This window comes from Xyrauchen texanus, chromosome 22 (assembly GCF_025860055.1).
Source record: "Xyrauchen texanus isolate HMW12.3.18 chromosome 22, RBS_HiC_50CHRs, whole genome shotgun sequence".
NCBI lineage: Eukaryota > Metazoa > Chordata > Actinopteri > Cypriniformes > Catostomidae > Xyrauchen > Xyrauchen texanus.
Genome location: NC_068297.1, coordinates 41,682,436 through 41,702,436, shown reverse-complemented (window position 1 = coordinate 41,702,436; position 20,001 = coordinate 41,682,436). Strand labels below are relative to the sequence as shown.

General features: G+C 37.1%; 1 protein-coding gene across 1 annotated transcript in view; it reads left to right on the top strand.

Annotated features, from left to right (window-relative positions):
- The first annotated feature begins 613 nt into the window (after positions 1-613).
- LOC127662126 (ribosomal protein S6 kinase-like 1) overlaps positions 614-20,001 on the top strand; it is a 35,434-nt gene continuing 16,046 nt past the window's right edge. Inside the window, exons 1-5 of the mRNA XM_052153156.1 lie at positions 614-718; positions 2,372-2,663; positions 3,750-3,874; positions 7,824-7,916; positions 8,084-8,131. Coding sequence (XP_052009116.1) covers positions 2,528-2,663; positions 3,750-3,874; positions 7,824-7,916; positions 8,084-8,131 — 402 coding nt within the window. The 5' untranslated portion in view covers positions 614-718; positions 2,372-2,527. The remainder of the gene's footprint in view (positions 719-2,371; positions 2,664-3,749; positions 3,875-7,823; positions 7,917-8,083; positions 8,132-20,001) is intronic.

Below are 20,001 nucleotides of genomic sequence, written 5' to 3'. Positions count from 1 at the left end.
ACAGAATACAAATTTTCACTCCATCATCAATCTAAATTTCACAGCCATTCAATGAGCTAATTGAGTAGATTTGTTGTATTTAATTGTGTACCTCAATCCATGATCTGTTAGATACAAATAATAATTAGAAACGAATAATACCTTTATATATATTAATCCAAGCAAAAAATACTGTAGATAAATAGATTTAAAACAACAATAATAAATAAGGCCATATAAAAATGATTTTAAGGGGGTTCCTGACATTCCTGGTCACACACAAAATAATACAAAGAGATGAGTAACAACTTTATAGAAGTTTATATTTCACCATTCACAAAATTCACATAATTTCTCAAAAATTACAAAAAATAAATTAAATGGTTTAACCTGCTTAAAAATCCAATATAAATTGACACAATGGAGCTACATAACATTTATATTTGTGTATTGCATGTTATATTGAAATATTTCAGTATTGAACTAACACATGAATGTGATTTATCAAATTGAATTGATATACAGATTTATTAGGAGTAAATCAACCAAGCACATGAAATAGCAAAAATGATGCAGGAGTTCTTGATTTCTTACGCCCTCCAGGTACGGCGGCGCGGTGACGTCACTCGGTGACATCATGATATGCCAATAGGAAGCGTATCTGGTCTCTTCCTGATTTTGTGAAGCTTGCAGGAGCGTGTGTGCTGGTGCTGATGCTGCTGTGAGAAGGAAGATGAAGGTGCGTTTTGTGATTCTTTTGTATTTTTCTGTCAGGTCGGTGTATGTCGACTACCGTTAACAGCTTTAAACGCGTGACAGCGTATGGAACTCCTACAGTACCGTATGAGAAACAATAAACGCTCTATTGTAGTAGGCGTAAAGCTTCAACGTCATGTTTTGATTCGCGGATTAATTTCAGAGCAGTATTTACTGTGTAACTTCAGACAGCCGTGTCATGATATCATCATCATTATAAAACAATGGGATTTAGGAAACGCGCTGAGAATTCCCTGACGCGACGCAGGAGTGACGTCACATGCGCTGCGTGCAGTCATGCGTTCACGTTACGCACTGAAGCCTTACAAAACAAACCACGATTTCTAATAAAACGCTATGTTGTAAAACAATAAAACATGAATATACAATTTTAAAAACTGTCGTTGATTTCGTGTCTTGTCACTGTATTTAATTTCAGTGACAGCAGTGGCTAATACGAAGTTATTACAGTTATATTGAGGTGAAAGTGTAGTAGCTACGGTATTTAGGCGGAAACTATGGTCAATATCAATATGCCTGGAGGACATAATTTGTTTCCCTGTGTTTGTGGATTTCACTTTCATTTACCAAAAACTGAGCAGGATTTTTAAAATAATCTGGGAATCAATGGCTTGATATCGGGCAACGCCAAACACAATTAAAGGAATATTCTGGGTTCAATACAAGTTAAGTTCAATCGACAGCATTTGTAACACAAATTTGTGTTCCAGTGAGACTCTTCCAATGGAAATCAATGGGGTTTAATCTGTAAACATTAAAATACTCACTGTTTCAGAAGTATATACTCAAGACATAAACACTATGTGTGTTAACATGATTTTACTGTCATTAAATCATTTACATTTTCTGTGTAAAACATATAAACAATTTTACAATGTTGTTGCCATTAATGTAATACCTTAAACCTTAAAAGAACAGTAAAAACTGTTATTTAAACAACTTTACAGCTCAAATAATAAATTAGTTTTACCTGAAGAATTAATGTGCTTTTATAAATTTATAAACTTCACATTTCTGTGTTTAAACCCTCAAAAAATGGACCCCATTGACTTCCATTGTAAGTGTCTCACTGGAACACTCATTTGTGCCTTTTTAAAGAAAAGGAGGAACGAGTCGAAATACATTTTTGGTGGTAATCAACATTATGCCACAAAAGCTGTTGATTGAGCTTCACTTGTGTTGAACTCAGAATATTCCTTTAATGGTGACATTTTTGTATTATTATTATGTTTTTATTTATCATTGACATTTTTAATTGCTTGCCAGTTTATATAATATTGGCCAGTGACTTTAATTATTTTTTGTGGTCTACTGCAGCACTAACTTATTCATTTGTAATTTTACCGTGGTAAGCATGTTTTTTTACAATTATATTTTCAGAGTTCACACCATAGTGTACTTATTGTTTTACCTGGTTACAAACAAAACTATTCCAACTGGAGTTTTGCATTGGTGCATCTCTTTATTTTGTGTTCCCAGTGACATTTGCAGTGCTTTGGTATTTTACATACTACAGTTTAAAGCCACACAAGACAAGAGCCTTTGTGTAAAACAACTGAATATTTCACACAGTCTCGTCTTATACTACATTGTAAATTTTTCTTCTGTTCTGCAGGAGAAAGCTGGTCTTGATCCACATGTGTGTGAATGCAATAGAGAAGTGGCTGCTGGAAGAGTCTTTAATGAGCAGAAATGAGCTGCTTCACTGATCTTACATTTACTGATCCTTCATCTGGTTACTGTGGACGTTTGTTGCATCTGATAGACAAACATGGCAAAGAAAGACTATCTGGTCGACGCAGCTCAACAGATTCGAATGGCACTGGACAGAGAAATCAACGAGGATTATGAAGCTGCGTTCAGCTACTATAAGAACGGAGTGGATCTGCTGCTAAATGGAGTTCAAGGTATAGTGTCATTTCCATTTATTCTCATTGGTCAAATATATCTTCCAGGTATATGGCTGCCATAAAGACTGCATGTAGAAATATCAAAAGATTATATAGAAATAGAACATTTGTGACAGTGTATAAGAACACTGATACACAAAAACTCTCAAAATACACACAGAATAAGGCTGTTTCTTTAACTTTGGGCTAGTTCATGACAAACAGATTTAAGCTTTTTAAATTTATTTTTTACTGGTCTCATTCAAAACCGAATTGTGAACTTTTCACCAGGTCTTCATCATTTATTTTTGGTACTTTTCAAATGTCTTTTATATATAGATTTCACTGTTTTGTCCTGTCCGAGACACAGACTTTCAATATTAAACTATGAAAATCCATTATAGGAATACTAATTATTACAAATATAGTTCCAATCAGCATCATTTCCATCACATAATTCTATTAAACACAAAACAGAATTTGAGATGTGCTGGAAATGAATTTGAATGATTTGAATGACAATCTCCTGTGATGCATGAACACACGCTGATGGACACTGTTAGTCGACAAATAGTAATAAAAAGATCAGATATTTTTCTTAATTTGATCAATTATCTGGCACATATCAGTACTTGTTGCACGTGTGTTCAGTAAAACAGCAAAATCACTTGTGAGATTAGATTTGGGCCACTTTCAAATGTGGTTTTCAAATATGTATCTGACTTACATCCAAGCACTTGCATCTGATTCTCAACATATTTTGAATTCTGAGAACTGGGATTCATAATAATGTAATATAATTTAGGTCAAAATACAAACTGTAATAAAACCTTTGCTTATTTCTGTAATTTCTCATGTGATGATAAAATGTGTGTACAGATAAATTAATGATGTGTGTGGCTATTTTTTATTTTTTGGCCCGCCAGTAATCCATAAAACTCCAGTGCTCTGCCTACTATCACTAGCTGGTTGTTTGATCACAAAGAACAAAAAACATTCTATGAGTTAAAGTCTGACACAGGACTTCCATGGATGAACATTAGAAAAAAGCTAAATAATGTCCATGTTATGGGTCAAGTAATGTCTCTTCACTGTGTCTTTCAGTGGATCCAAACAAGGAGAGACGTGAGGCCGTGAAGCGGAAGACCACTCAATATCTGAAGAGAGCAGAGGACATCTTCATCTCTTACTTACAGGACAACATCACTAAAGGATCCGCTCACTTAGGAGTAGGTGACACATGTTCAATAATATATAAGCATAATGTAGTGCTGCGTCCTAAACAGGCGTGATGCAATAACTTTCCACCATCAAGTAATTTGTCTGTTCTCACTAAACCCAAAACTGCTGCACAGCATGACACAATCACAGCCAATAAGAACATTGTTGATTTTGAATATACAGTTATTTGGATCAGGACATTGCACCAGTTAGATTTCTCTGTGGGTGGGGCTTCCCAGCGTGGTGCCACAGAAGTAGAAGACAGTGAAAATAAAATGTCCTGTCACTTGTCACAGTCGCAGGTGGTCAGGATAATACTCAAAGGCTTTAATCGCTTTTGGCTTTATTGCGTTGCTTCTGAGCCAGATCTCATGAAAATTGTGGCACAAGTTTTGTATAATAATATTATGTGGTCCATTACACACATTGCGGCAGTTGCGAGGTGAAATGTCCACTGTGTGGCACTAAACAAAGTTCCAAAACTGAAGAGGTTTTTAATTTTAATGCTCTACCTAGTTTTCAATCAACAAAACCGACCACCCTACCCTAAACCTTAAACCTAAACCTAACCCATAGTGTCAGAAAAGGCAAATCTGAGATTAAAAAGCACAACTGCTGTAACTAAAATTACTTTCGGCTCACGCTTCGACTCGTGCTCTTCAGGACTCGTACCCGCTGCTTTACATCATAATTACAACATTCTATCAGTCGAGCTACCGCACAATATGATCTTACTCGAACAAGCTTGAAAATGTGGTTGTTATGTAATGCAAATGTTAAAATGGGTCAGGGTTGGGGAGTAACGGAATACATGTAACGGGATTACATATTTGAAATACAAAATATAAGTAAATACAGTTACAATTTAAATCATTGGTATTTAGAATAGTTACATTAAAAAGTATTTTGATTACTGAAGAGATTATTTTGCATTTTATTGTCATTTGTTTGATTTAATATTTAGTCCTTTCAGATGGAAAACATTTATACATATAAATTATGTGATATAAAGTGCATTTGAACAGCGGTGAAACACTTTCTTATGATGTGTTACATTCATACGAGCAGACAGAGAAGTACGTTTGAAGTAAGTTTGGAGCAGAAGAAATAGAAATAAACCTTGTGTAAATTGTCATCTTTACGCTGAGCTAAAATGCTATTTCCAGCCATTTTACATGCACATGTGACCAGACACAATCATATTTATTTATCAAGGAAATTCACATTAGATCATTATTTCTTGTAAGATCTTTGATATTAGGGCAAAAATCATATTCTTGATAATAATTTTTGTATTGTTTTACTGTAAAAATATTTAAAAATCAATTAATCTTGTTTTAGAAACAACACTGCATCAGATATTGGGGTTTTTCAGAGAATGTATTTTTAACGTGTATTTTGTTTTTATAGTCAAATCAAGTGAAAATATCTACCAGTGCTGAAGAAGTAATCCAAATTATTTAGATTACTTTACTGACTTTGAGTAATGTAACAATACATTACAAATTACATTTTATAGAATGTATTCTGTAATCTGTTGTGGAATACATTTCAAAAGTAATCTTCACAACCCTGACTATAGTAAACGTGTTTAGATGTCAAAAGTAAGTGTTTATGAATGATAATCTGCCATTTTACCCGTGATTTGTGTGAATGAGAATAAAAGTGATTGCTGTTGTAGCGCTTCTAGTGTTCATTTCACCAGGAAACTGATGCCATACGTACAACAAGCCACAGAATTTCTGCAAATGTGTAGGTATAGTAACGTGATTATAAGAGACCATGTTTGTCTGTGTAATGTTAATTTTATAAATGTTTACCACATTCTACCATTACAAAAAATTTCCGTTGCAAATGTTTCTGCCCTCATTAAAAGTCCTTTGCAACAGTTTCCCTACTAACAATACTACACCAGACTGGCCCAAATCTGCATTTTGATATAAATCAAAACAAATCGAAACACTTTTATTAGTCATACTGATTGTAAGTGCAGTTGCACTAAGAACAGGGCAAACGAAAGGTTTTTGGTGTTTTTAGCCCTTCTGGAAAATACATTTTAATCTAAAAAAAGAAAAGCTGGTTTCCTGGTTTTTGTTGGTTTAAGCTGGTCTCATAGCACAACACAGTACACCGAAGAAAAAAAAATATTTAAGTAATATCACACGAGCAAGAGTGCAATTTGGCCCTACATCAGCACTGCTGTGATTCGGACACAGGCCGAGTGCCGTATGTAATTACAGCAGTGCTGATTTAGGGTCATATAGCATGATTGCGAGTGTGATATTGCTTATATACAACAGTTCAATGAACAAGTACATTTAAAAAAATTAGGAAAAACTGAGTACGGGCATAAAAACGCATTTTTGCATGGAACTACTTTATTACGCGACCGATCAGAATCTGCTGTTGCTGTTCAAAACAAATGATGCTTCAAACCTGCATTAGTAATTCAAAATGTTCACATCATAAATAGTATCACGGCTTGTGCTGTTTCTAACAAGTCATTGGATAAACAAGGATAGACGGATGGATTAGTGTGTGTGTGTGTGAGAGAGAGAGAGCGAGAGAGAGAGAGAGAGAGATGGAGCATGTGGATCACCTGTTGCCACACCCAATCGGAGATGCTTACAGCTTTCTGAAGGTCAGCTTTCTCAGTGGAATATAGACGTCCAAGCGGGGTATTCCTCTCTATTTCGGGGTAGCCGGTGTGCAAATGTCATTTACTATAGAAGCAGTGATGTCCTCTGCCATTTTAAACAGTATGTATCCAATGTGGAAACTCACAGAGCATTGTTCTATGTAAACAATGAATAACGGATTCACTCCTTACAGATATGCAACAGATATGTGGTAATTACAGTAACTCCTAACAGATCTGCACTGCTCTTAAACTGTAGTTTAGAACGGCATGAACACAACGGAGTGACACACACACACAGTGAAGCATCCGAGTGAGGATGGTGTCAATCAGAGTCGAGGACCGGAACTAACTGTGGTGTATATATATATATATATATATATATATATATATATATATATATATATATATATATATATATATATATATATACACTGTACATATATTCTGTATACTGTATAGTACTCTGCAAATGTTTTAGGCACTTTAGTAAAATGTGAACAGCACCAGTTCTCCGACATACACCTGGACACAGTTTCTCTTGGTTGTTGGCAGATAGGATGTTTCAAGCTTCTTGGAGAATTCATCACAGTTCTTCTATCTATTTATTCTGTCTCTTCATGTAATTCCAGATGGGCTCAATGATGTTCAGATCTGAGCATCTTTTGTAGGGCTCCTTGTTCTTCTGTTTGCAAAGAGAATGTTGAAATCTAAAATTGATATTTTCTACTGATACAGTAAAAGCAAAATATACAGAATAACCGTCTGAAGACAAATATTTTTGGGACAGACTAAGACTTTTGCATGGTACTGTATATATATATATATATATATATATATATATATATATATATATATATATATATATATGTACTATAGTTTTTCTTGTTATAAGAATACACGTTAGGAATGTCATTTTTACATGTTTAGATATTTTTACTTCAGAACAAAACTACTAAAACAGAACTGGTTCCAGCTTTCTATAGTGTCCTTCATTCTCTTTAACAGAGGCAAGAAGAACCAAATGTCTGTGTTATATATTACTGTAAGCTCTCATGTTGTGTTACTATAATCTTGCTTTATGTTGTATAATCCCCCAGATGTGTGTTTCCTAATGAAAGTCTCAGTGTTTTGTTGTAGAGAATAGTCTCGGCGTGCTCACGGACTGCTCCATTAACTGTCCGTCTGATGTATATTGCACACTAAAGATATCCAAGAGATGCACAAATACAACTGTATATTCGGCTTTGTTGTCTGAGACTTTCAGATGCAACACAAAGACAAAATCCATTTATATATAGTTTTTTTCTGATTGTCAGGGTTACAGCAGCTTACGGTTTCGGTCGATCAGACACCTCAGCTCACCTGTGGAGAATCTGGCCATGTGCAGAGTAACTCGAATTATTGATAAGGTATGTGTGAAATATGTGCTCTTTGTTAAGCCCTTCATGACCTCTCAGTCAATGTTCTATATATGAGGTGAAAGTGAAAGTCACTCATTTTCTATAAAAAAGAAGTGAAACTAGCTCAGATTTTAGAGGCATCAAAAATAAATGTGTGTTTTTGTGTGTTTCCACAGGTGCTGATGGTGGAAAGTTTGATAAGCAAGGAGACATTTATCGTTAAGGTAGACATTTCAAACAGAAGCACAGTGGTTTGCAACTAGTTTTGCTTCAGGACCAGGTTTTATATTGGCATCAAGTGGCAACATAACACAGTACCAAAACTGTAACCCGTATTTAAAGTACTCTATATACTCTGTATATTCTTTCACCTTGTGTAGTTTTGTTGATGTTTTTGAGGGTGAGGGCATGTCACGTGACCTTTCCATGTTGGCATCTGTCTGATCTGTCTGTAGATGTGCCAAAACAATGTAGAGTTTGATTGGATACACTGCTTTTGACATAACCAAAAAAGAACCGTGTAGCATGTTCTCATCCATTTAAAAGTTGATAGGTGTAGGGCTGTCACTATTATGAAAGTTGGCTGACGATTAATTGTCATATCAATAATTGTTCATTGATTACCTGTTTAAGGGCACTTTTTATGGTTGATATGATTATTTTTCATACTTTTTAAGGTGTATATGTGCTTAATACACAGATACTAAGAAGTAATTTATGGATGTTTAACTTTAAACCATATAATAAAATTGGGACATATTATTCCTTTAGGGCAGTGGTTCTCAACCTTTTTTGAACAAACGCCCCTGACCTCTTCATGATCCTTCTAACCCCCCACCCCTAAAAAAAAAAAAAACACTTCAGAAATACTATTACAGCCAAACAATTGCAACACTGATACCTGAAGCCTGAGTTTTGGTAAAAAAACTGAAACAGAAGTTTCTTATTGTATTTAAACTACATGTAAAAGCCTCAAGTTGAGTAATATTGTGTTTGGAAAAAATGCAAAAACACATGGATTGTTTGAAAGGTATTGCAAATGTATTTAGAAATTCAAACAAATTCAGGCTCACACACAAATTTTTTTAAGATGAACCAATCACGTGAACAATAACGTAACTAACCTAAATGGCCAATGAAAAAGCAGCGGTCGTTCTGCACTCAATTAGGCAATATATACTAGGCTTCAAATTTGAATAGCCTACAAACGGTCATTTGATTTCAAATGACGAACAAAGACGACAACAGCTCGGCCACCTGAACTGAACCGAAGAAAAAACGACGTCAAAAACAGCCACTTTTTTTTTTATTAATTACGGTCACTAGTGTGAGCCCTGAGCACTAATTATGCGCCTAATTATGTATTCCGCGTTATGTACAGAAAAAGCCGGTGAAAGCGCGCCTCTATTTTGCGCTGAAAATTCTCCGCCTCTTAAAAGCATGTGTAACTTAGGAAGCGGCTCTCCTGGCATATCCTCCTGGTGAAGTGGCAGCAGTAATCCGAGCAAGACGAAGACATAGGCTAAGGAGAAGAGCTGAAAAGATTTTTGCGCAGGCCGCCTGTTGAGTACCTCTGAGTAACGCCCCCCATTTGTGCCTGAGCGCCCCCCTCCAGTGTTGTCAACTATTTTCAATGGAAAGTAGCTAAAGCCTGCTCGAAAAGTAGCTAAATGTCACCAGATGACGTCATGCGTCATTAGCATATTAATGACGTCATCGCGTCGTATTTGCATTCTGCCTAATTTGTCGGTACTGTAGCCTACTTCAGTTTATAATAACGGTTATCTCCCCTAAACCGTGCTCACACTGTTTTTATATAAGTATATAGCCGAATGTCCAGTAAAACGCTTCTCAATTACATATTTTCTGTTAGACAACGGAACGGAACGGAACTTAGCTAACGTTACATGTTTATGAGTTTGAAGAAGGTTTATTGTTGTGGTTGGATAAGTAAAATGTATAGAGTCTGTAAATATACGATCTGAAGTCGGAGAGTTCAGAAACCGAACCGGAATGAACTAAAACTCTGATTAGTAGTGAATATAAGCGCATGCCAAGAAAAAATGGTCAAATTAAATGTTTTGAATTAAAACAAAGGAGAAGGCAGGTGCTATGTGATCACTGATTGGTTCCTGCTAACACAGCGTGCACATGCGCAGCTCATTCATGTCTATGTCCGCTGGCGTGCAGTCAACGGAATGTGCTGCTCCTCTCAGCCACTCACTGAACAGAGCAGACGCAGCGGGGAAGTAAGACCTCACGCTTGCAGTACTGCCGATATTTGGAATTTGGAAAGTTGCTAAGGTTTGTCCAAAAAGTCGCTAGATTTGTCGCTAGTCGCTTTTTTGAAAAAATGTCGCTAAAGGGGTCTGAAAAGTCGCTAAAAATAGCGAAAAAGTCGCAAAGTTGGCAACAATGCCCCCCTCTCTGCTGCCTCGTTCACACCGCCCCCCCAACACTGTCCAAACGCCCCCTAGGGGGCGGTACTGCCCCGTTGAGAAACGCTGCTTTAGGGCTTTAAAAACTTGCTAAATTTTGGAACATGAGTAAAATGACATGAATATTTTACATATCAAAATATTTCCAAATACTTGAAATATGTCTCTCTCTTTGGTCAACTTTAGTTTTGGTCCACTTTACATTTACACTGTTGTTTTTGGAACCCAGCCAACCTGAATATAATATAACATAACAATATAATATAACATAACAATATAATATAATATAACATAATATATAATATAACATAACATAATATATAATACAACATAACAACAATATAATATAATATAACAACATAAAATAATATAACATAACAATATAATATAATATAACATAACAATATAATATAACATAACAATATAATATAATATAACATAATATATAATATAACATAACATAATATATAATACAACATAACAACAATATAATATAATATAACAACATAAAATAATATAACATAACAATATAATATAATATAACATAACAATATAATATAACATAACAATTAATATAACATAAAAATATAATATAACATAACATGTGGCGGATTTCCTCCGCCATTTTTAAACGGTGTGTATCCAGTGTGGAAACTCTGTAAGCGCCTCGAGTTCTGTAATCAAACAGTCTGGTGTGTCTCTCAGCTATAATAAGCCTTAATCCTGAAATTGTTCATTTAAAGCCGTTTAAAACAATGTCCTGGCTTAAGTAATGTAGTGGTAAAACGAGCGATCACTGAGCGCTGTACTATGTAAACAATGACTAGCGGATTCACTTTACGTCACCAACTGGCTCATATTACACACAAAAATTATATTTTGCCACCACCTGCTGGCTAACATATGTAATTTCACTCCTAACAGATATATACTGCTCTTACGCCTTAGTTTAGAAAGGCACGGACACAAGCGTAGTGATACACACATAGTGAAGCGTCCGAGTGCTGATCCTGTCAGACCGTCAGTGCTCATGGAACGCCTCTCAATCAGATTTGAGGACCGGAACTAACTGTGGTATATAATATAATATAACATATCAATATAATATAACATAACGTAACATAATATAATACAATATAATATATTATAATATAACAATATAATATAACAAAATATATACAATAGAACATAACAATATAATATATAACATATCAATATTATATAAAATAACATACATAACAAAACTAGGGATGCACCGAAATGAAAATTCTGGGCCGAAACCGAAAATCCAGGATGCACTTGGCCGAAAACCGAAACCGAAATTTTTACCTATTTAAAAAAAAAGAATTAATCAATAAAGATTTATTAATCTGAATTGAAAAACTACAAACCAATAAAATAATCACACTTTTATTGAAAGTAACACCAAAATTGGACAAAAAATATATTACAACTATATTAAATATTATTCTTTCAGTTCTGTAAAAATCAAATTTTACAGATTTTATTAACAATTATCCAAATAATGTAAAGTTTTAGAAAACTATTATATGCAAAACAACAGTCAAGTAATGAACTTAGCTAGCATCTTTCAAAAAGTTTAAATATGCAACAGTAATTTTAATTAAAACAAAAAGGCAGAACACAGAATGGCAGAGGGCCTCTATTCCACTGATCTATAACTATAATATATAATTATATATATAGATCAGTGCTCTATTCTGTTTATGTAAACGTATGTACACTTTAAGTGAACATTATTGTGCAAAACAGCAGTAATTGAACTAAATCCAAAGGCAACTGTAAACGACAGATGTATCCTCAAGTGAAGAACAAGTGTAATGTAATTGCTTTACACATCATATTGGACCGCTTTCTATTTAACTACAAGTGACAGGTTTCTCTTCAAGAACAAAAGTTGCTAAACGTTCTGACAGTCTCTCCTGTCAGAAAGCTCATCAAGAACATGAGATGCTGCACTGAACAGTTTCTCACTCTCTGTGCTGGTGCTTGGGCAGATAAATACCTGTGCGCAATCCGCGCAAGCAAAGGAAAGCGGTCTTTGTTTATGCGCCCGTAGTCAAGGGGATTGTTTATGCGCCCGTAGTCAAGGGGATTGTCGCTTCTGGCGTAGTTCAGATAAATACGTCTCAAGTTGTGGTGTAGCTGCGCTAGTTGTGGCATTTTCCTGTAGAATCTCTTGCTGTACTCTGTATATATATATCTTGAAAGTTCTGCTGAATAAACACTGCAGATCGCAAATGTGATGTCCTTATCAGAAACTTTGAAGAATTTCCACACCACTGACATGATCGGCCTTTGTTTGGTAGCGCTGTGATAAGGGCTAGATCGATCCAGAGTGAAATCTGAGGGGCGGGGCGAGGAGGTATATATTTTCGGCTCGTATTTTCGGCCTTTTTTCTCTTTTGGCCGAAAACCGAAAGTGCCATTTTCGGCCGAAAATTTCCGGCGGCCGAAATTTCGGTGCATCCCTAAACAAAACTATAATATATATATACATATATATATATATATATATATATATATATATATATATATATATATATATATATATAATATAACATAACAAAATTAAATAACATAACAACAATATAATATAACATAACAACAATATAATATATCATAACATAACAATATAACATAATATAATGCAATATAGTATATCATAACATAACAATATAATATAACATAACAACAATATAACATAACAATATAATACAATATAACTTAACATAAAAATATAATATAACTTAACAACAATATAACATAACATAACAATATAATACAATATAACTTAACGTAACAATATAATATAACATAACAACAATATAACATAACAATATAATACAATATAACTTAACGTAACAATATAACATAACATAACAATATAATACAATATAACTTAACGTAACAATATAATATAACATAACAACAATATAACATAACATAACAATATAATACAATATAACTTAACGTAACAATATAATACAATATAACTTAACGTAACAATATAATATAACTTAACAACAATATAACATAACAATATAATACAATATAACTTAACATAACAATATAATATAACATAACAACAATATAACATAACATAACAATATAATACAATATAACTTAACGTAACAATATAATATAACATAACAACAATATAACATAACATAACAATATAATACAATATAACTTAACGTAACAATATAATATAACATAACAACAATATAACATAACATAACAATATAATACAATATAACTTAACATAACAATATAATATAACATAACAACAATATAACATAACATAACAATATAATACAATATAACTTAACGTAACAATATAATATAACATAACAACAATATAACATAACATAACAATATAATACAATATAACTTAACGTAACAATATAATATAACATAACAACAATATAACATATCATAACAATATAATACAATATAACTTAACGTAACAATATAATATAACATAACAACAATATAACATAACATAACAATATAATACAATATAACTTAACGTAACAATATAATATAACATAACATAACATAACAATGTAATACAATATAACTTAACATAACAATATAATATAACATAACAACAATATAACATAACATAACAATATAATACAATATAACTTAATGTAACAATATAATATAACATAACAACAATATAACATAACATAACAATATAATACAATATAACTTAACGTAACAATATAACATATCATAACAATATAATACAATATAACTTAACATAACAATATAATATATCATAACAACAATATAACATAACATAACAATATAATATAATATTTCACAACATAACAATATAATATAACATAACAACAATATAACATAACATAACAATATAATACAATATAACTTAACGTAACAATATAATATAACATAACAACAATATAACATAACATAACAATATAATACAATATAACTTAACGTAACAATATAATATAACATAACAACAATATAACATAACATAACAATATAATACAATATAACTTAACGTAACAATATAATATAACTTAACAACAATATAACATAACATAACAATATAATACAATATAACTTAACGTAACAATATAATATAACATAACAACAATATAACATAACATGACAATATAATACAATATAACTTAACATAACAATATAATATAACATAACAACAATATAACATAACATAACAATATAATACAATATAACTTAACGTAACAATATAATTGTTATGAACGATTAACGAGGCAGACGAGGAGATGCGGATCCAAACGCAGTTGAAATTTATTAAGTGAACAACACAGGAAAAACACAAAGTAACAACCCACGATGGGGAAATGAAACATAAACTGAGTAAGCTGACCAAGGTAGACACGAACAGGGAACTCGGGAGGGAAAGATACACCGGGTTAACATCAAACATAATAACAAACTACAAAGGACTACAAAAAACCAAACAGGAAACAGGAACCAGGAAACAGGGGCTAAACTAAACTTCAACATAAGAGCACAACAACAAAGGAAACCAATGAACATGACAGAAACCAAACAGGAAACAAGGACTAAACTGAACTTCAAAATAAGAGCACGAAGACAAAAGACACCAATGAACATGACAGAACCCCCCCTCAAAGGATCGGATTCCAGACGATCCAAAACAAAAAAAACAGGAAGAACAACATGAGGGCACCAGGGGCAAACAGACAGTACAAGTGGGCACATGGGCAGACAGGCAGACCAGGGGGGCACACTGGGCAGGCAGGAAGTCCGGGGGGCACAGAGGGCAAGACAGGCAGGTCCGGGAGGTGCCAGGGGCAGATAGGAAGTCCGGGGGGGAAATGAGACAGTCCACGAGGGCACGAATGAAGGTGAGACAGTCCACGGGGGCACAAGTGGAGATGAGGGTTAGGGGGCCAGGGAGGTATCGACCGGGCAGGGACAGATTTAGGGAACCTGGGAGGAGGCCACTGGACGGGGACTGGGTCAGGAGGCCAGGAGGGAGGACTCAGGACGGGAACAGGGTCAGGAGGCCTGGGTGGAGGCCGCAGGACAGGGACTGGATCAGGGGGCCTGGGAAGAGGCCACGGGACTGGGGCTGGGTCTGGAGGTCTGGGGAGAAGCCACAGGACAGGGACTGGGTCAGGGGGCCTGGGAAGAGGCCACAGGACGGGAACAGGGTCAGAAGTCCTGGGAGGAGGCCACAAGACAGGGACCGGGTCAGGAGGCCTGGGAGGAGGCCACAGGATAGAGGCCGGCTTGGGTGGCCTGGGCGGTGGTCGTGGGCCAAGGGCCGGTTCAGGGGACCTGGGCGATGACCACAGGACAGAGGCCGGTTTTGGTGGCCTAGGAGATGGAGTGGCCACAGGGGGCCGGGCGGAGCCGCGTGAGGCGGAGCCAAGGAGGACCTCTGAGGCGGAGCCGAGGGAGGTGATGGCTCAGAAGCCCCAGAAGGCAGAGCTGAGGGAGGCTCAGGAGGTGGAACCGAAGGAGGCTCAGGAGGCGGAGCCGGGGTAGGCGGCGCCGTGGGAGGCTCTAGGAGCGGAGACCAGGAAGACTCTGGAGTCTCTGGGGGCAGAGACGTAGGAGGCTCTGAGGGTGGAGCCGTCGAAGGCTTGAGTGGCTTGAGAGGCGGTGCCGAAGGAGGCTCGGGAGGCGGAGCCATAGGAGGCTCTGAGGGCGGAGCCGTCGAAGGCTTGAGTGGCTCGAGCGGCGGAGCCGTAAGAGGCTCGGGAGGCGGTGCCGTCGAAGGCTTGAGTGGCTCGAGAGGCGAAGCCGGAGGAGTCTCGGGAGGCGGAGCCATAGGAGGCTCGAGAGGCTCTGAGGGCGGAGCCGTCGAAGGCTTGAGTGGCTCGAGAGGCGGAGCAATAGGAGGCTCTGGAGGCGGAGCCGTAGGAGGCTCTGGGGGTGGAGCCGCAGGAGGCCCCGTGGGCGGAGCTGCAGGAGGCTCGAGAGGCTCTGGGGGCGGAGCCGTAGGAGGCTCAAGAGGCTCTGGGGGCGGAGCCGTAGGAGGCTCGGGGGGCGGAGCCCTGGAAGGCTCGAGAGGCGCAGCCCTGGAAGGCTCGAGAGGTTCAGGAGGCGGAGCCCTGGAAGGCTCGAGAGGTTCGAGAGGCGGAGCCCTGGGAGGCTTGAGGGGCGGAGCCCTGGCAGGCTCGAGAGGCTTGAGGGGCGGAGCCCTGGCAGGCTCGAGAGGTTTGAGGGGCGGAGCCCTGGCAGGCTCGAGAGGCTTGAGGGGCGGAGCCCTGGAAGGCTTGAGAGGCGGAGCTCTGGGAAGCTCGGAGGGCGGAGCTCTGGAAAGCTCGGGAGGCTTGAGAGACGGAGCCCTGGAAGACTCGAGAGACTTGAGAGGCGGAGCCCTGGAAGGCTCGAGGGGCTTGAGGGGCGGAGCCCTGGTAGGCTTGAGAGGCGGAGCCCTGGAAGGCTCGAGAGGCTTGAGAGGCGGAGCTCTGGGAAGCTCGGAGGGTGGAGCTCTGGAAAGCTCGGGAGGCTTGAGAGACGGAGCCCTGGAAGACTCGAGAGACTTGAGAGGCGGAGCCCTAGGAGGCTCGAGAGGCTTGAAGGGCGGACCCCTGGTAGGCTCGAGAGGCTTGAGAGGCGGAGCCCTGGAAGGCTCGAGAGGCTTGAGGGGCGGACCCCTGGTAGGCTCGGGAGGCGGAGCTCTGGAAAGCTCGGGAGGCGGAGCTCTGGAAAGCTCGGGAAACTCGGAAGGCGGAGCTCTGGAAAGCTCGGGAAACTCGGAAGGCGGAGCTCTGGAAAGCTCGGGAAACTCGGAAGGCGGAGCTCTGGAAAGCTCGGGAGGAGGAGCCCTAGAAGGCTCGAGAGACTTGGGAGGCGGAGCCCTGGAAGACTCGGGAGGAGGAGCACTGGAAGGCTCGAGAGGTGCTGGCTCTAGGATGGGCACGACCACTGGCGCTGGCTCTTGGACGGACCTGGCTACTGGCACTGGCTCTTGGACAGTCACGGCTACTGACACTGGCTCTTGGACGGTCACGGCTTCAGGCGCTGGCTCTTGGACGGTTACGGCTTCAGGCGCTGGCTCAGGGACGGTTACGGCTACAGGCGCTGGCTCAGGGACGGTCGAGGCTACAGGCGCTGGCTCAGGGACGGTCGAGGCTACAGGTGCTGGCTCAGGGATGGTCGAGGCTAACGGCACTGGCTCAGGGACGGTCGAGGCTAACGGCACTGGCTCACTGACGTCTGAGGCTACAGGCACTGGCTCGGGGTCGGTCGAGGGCTCAGGCTCGCTCACAGTGACATGCGTGGGCTTTAGCTCGCTCACCGTGACATGCGTGGGCTCTGGCTCGCAGACCGGGGCTGGCGCGGGCCGGGAGGCGGAAGCCCGTCTTCTCTCCCTCCTCCGGGCAGACACAGTGGGCCGCGCTGGCTCATGGAAGGCGACTGGCGTGGGGACGGGCTCGCTGACAGGTGGGGCTGGCGCGACAGGAAGCGCCAAGGACGACTGGGGAGTCACCACAGTGGGAGGAGAGGTGGAATCCTCCTCGGCGAAGACCACGGTGTAGGGTGAGCCGCAGACCAGTAAGGTCGCCTCCAGGAAGTCGTGGAGAGTCCAACCAAGCGTTGCCGGCGGCAAACGCTCCCTGAGCGAACCGTGTAAAGTGTCCCTGAAGAAGACCACCAGGGCTGAGTCCGGGAAGTCTGTGAATTTCGCCAGCGCGAGGAAGTCGCTGATGTGGTCTTCAACAGGGCGGCCCTCTTGTTTGAGGTTGAGCAACCGGCAGTTGGCCCGTATAACTGCTGGATCCATAGTTGGTCGATCGTTCTGTTATGAATGATTAACGAGGCAGACGAGGAGATGCGGATCCAAACGCAGTTGAACTTTATTAAGTGAACAACACAGGAAAAACACAAAGTAACAACCCACGATGGGGAAATGAAACATAAAATGAGTAAGCTGACCAAGGTAGACACGAACAGGGAACTCGGGAGGGAAAGATACACCGGGTTAACATCAAACATAATAACAAACTACAAAGGACTACAAAAAACCAAACAGGAAACAGGAACCAGGAAACAGGGGCTAAATTAAACTTCAACATAAGAGCACAACATCAAAGGAAACCAATGAACATGACAGAAACCAAACAGGAAACAGGAAACAAGGACTAAACTGAACTTCAAAATAAGAGCACGAAGACAAAAGACACCAATGAACATGACAATAATATAACATAACAACAATATAACATAACATAACAATATAATACAATATAACTTAACATATTAATATAATATAACTTAACAACAATATAACATAACATAACAATATAATACAATATAACTTAACATAACAATATAATATAACTTAACAACAATATAACATAACATAACAATATAATACAATATAACTTAACGTAACAATATAATATAACATAACAACAATATAACATAACATAACAATATAATACAATATAACTTAACGTAACAATATAATATAACATAACAACAATATAACATAACATAACAATATAATACAATATAACTTAACGTAACAATATAATACAATATAACTTAACGTAACAATATAATATAACATAACAACAATATAACATAACAATATAATACAATATAACTTAACATAACAGTATAACATATCATAACAATATAATACAATATAACTTAACGTAACAATATAATATAACATAACAACAATATAACATAACATAACAATATAATACAATATAACTTAACGTAACAATATAATATAACATAACAACAATATAACATAACAATATAATACAATATAACTTAACATAACAATATAACATATCATAACAATATAACTTAACATAACAATATAATATATCATAACAATATAATACAATATAACTTAACATAACAATATAACATATCATAACAATATAATACAATATAACTTAACAATATAACATATCATAACAATATAATACAATATAACTTAACATAACAATATAATATAACATAACAATATAATACAATATAACTTAACATAACAATATAATATATCTATAACACAATATAGCATAACAATATAATTGAATATATCATAACATAACAATATAATATATCATAACAACAATATAACATAACAATATAATACAATATAACTTAACATAACAATATAATATATCATAACATAACAATATAACATATCATAACATAACGATATAATACAATATAACTTAACATAACAATATAATATAACATAACAATATAATACAATATAACTTAACATAACAATATAATATATCATAACATAACAATATAATATAACATAACAACAATATAACATAACATAACATAACAATATAATTGAATATTTCACAACATAACAATATAATATAACATAACAACAATATAACATAACATAACAATATAATACAATATAACTTAATGTAACAATCTAACATAACATAACAATATAATACAATATAACTTAACGTAACAATATAATATAACATAACAACAATATAACATAACATAACAATATAATACAATATAACTTAACATAACAATATAATATAACATAACAACAATATAATATAACATAACAACAATATAACATAACATAACAATATAATACAATATAACTTAACGTAACAATATAATATAACATA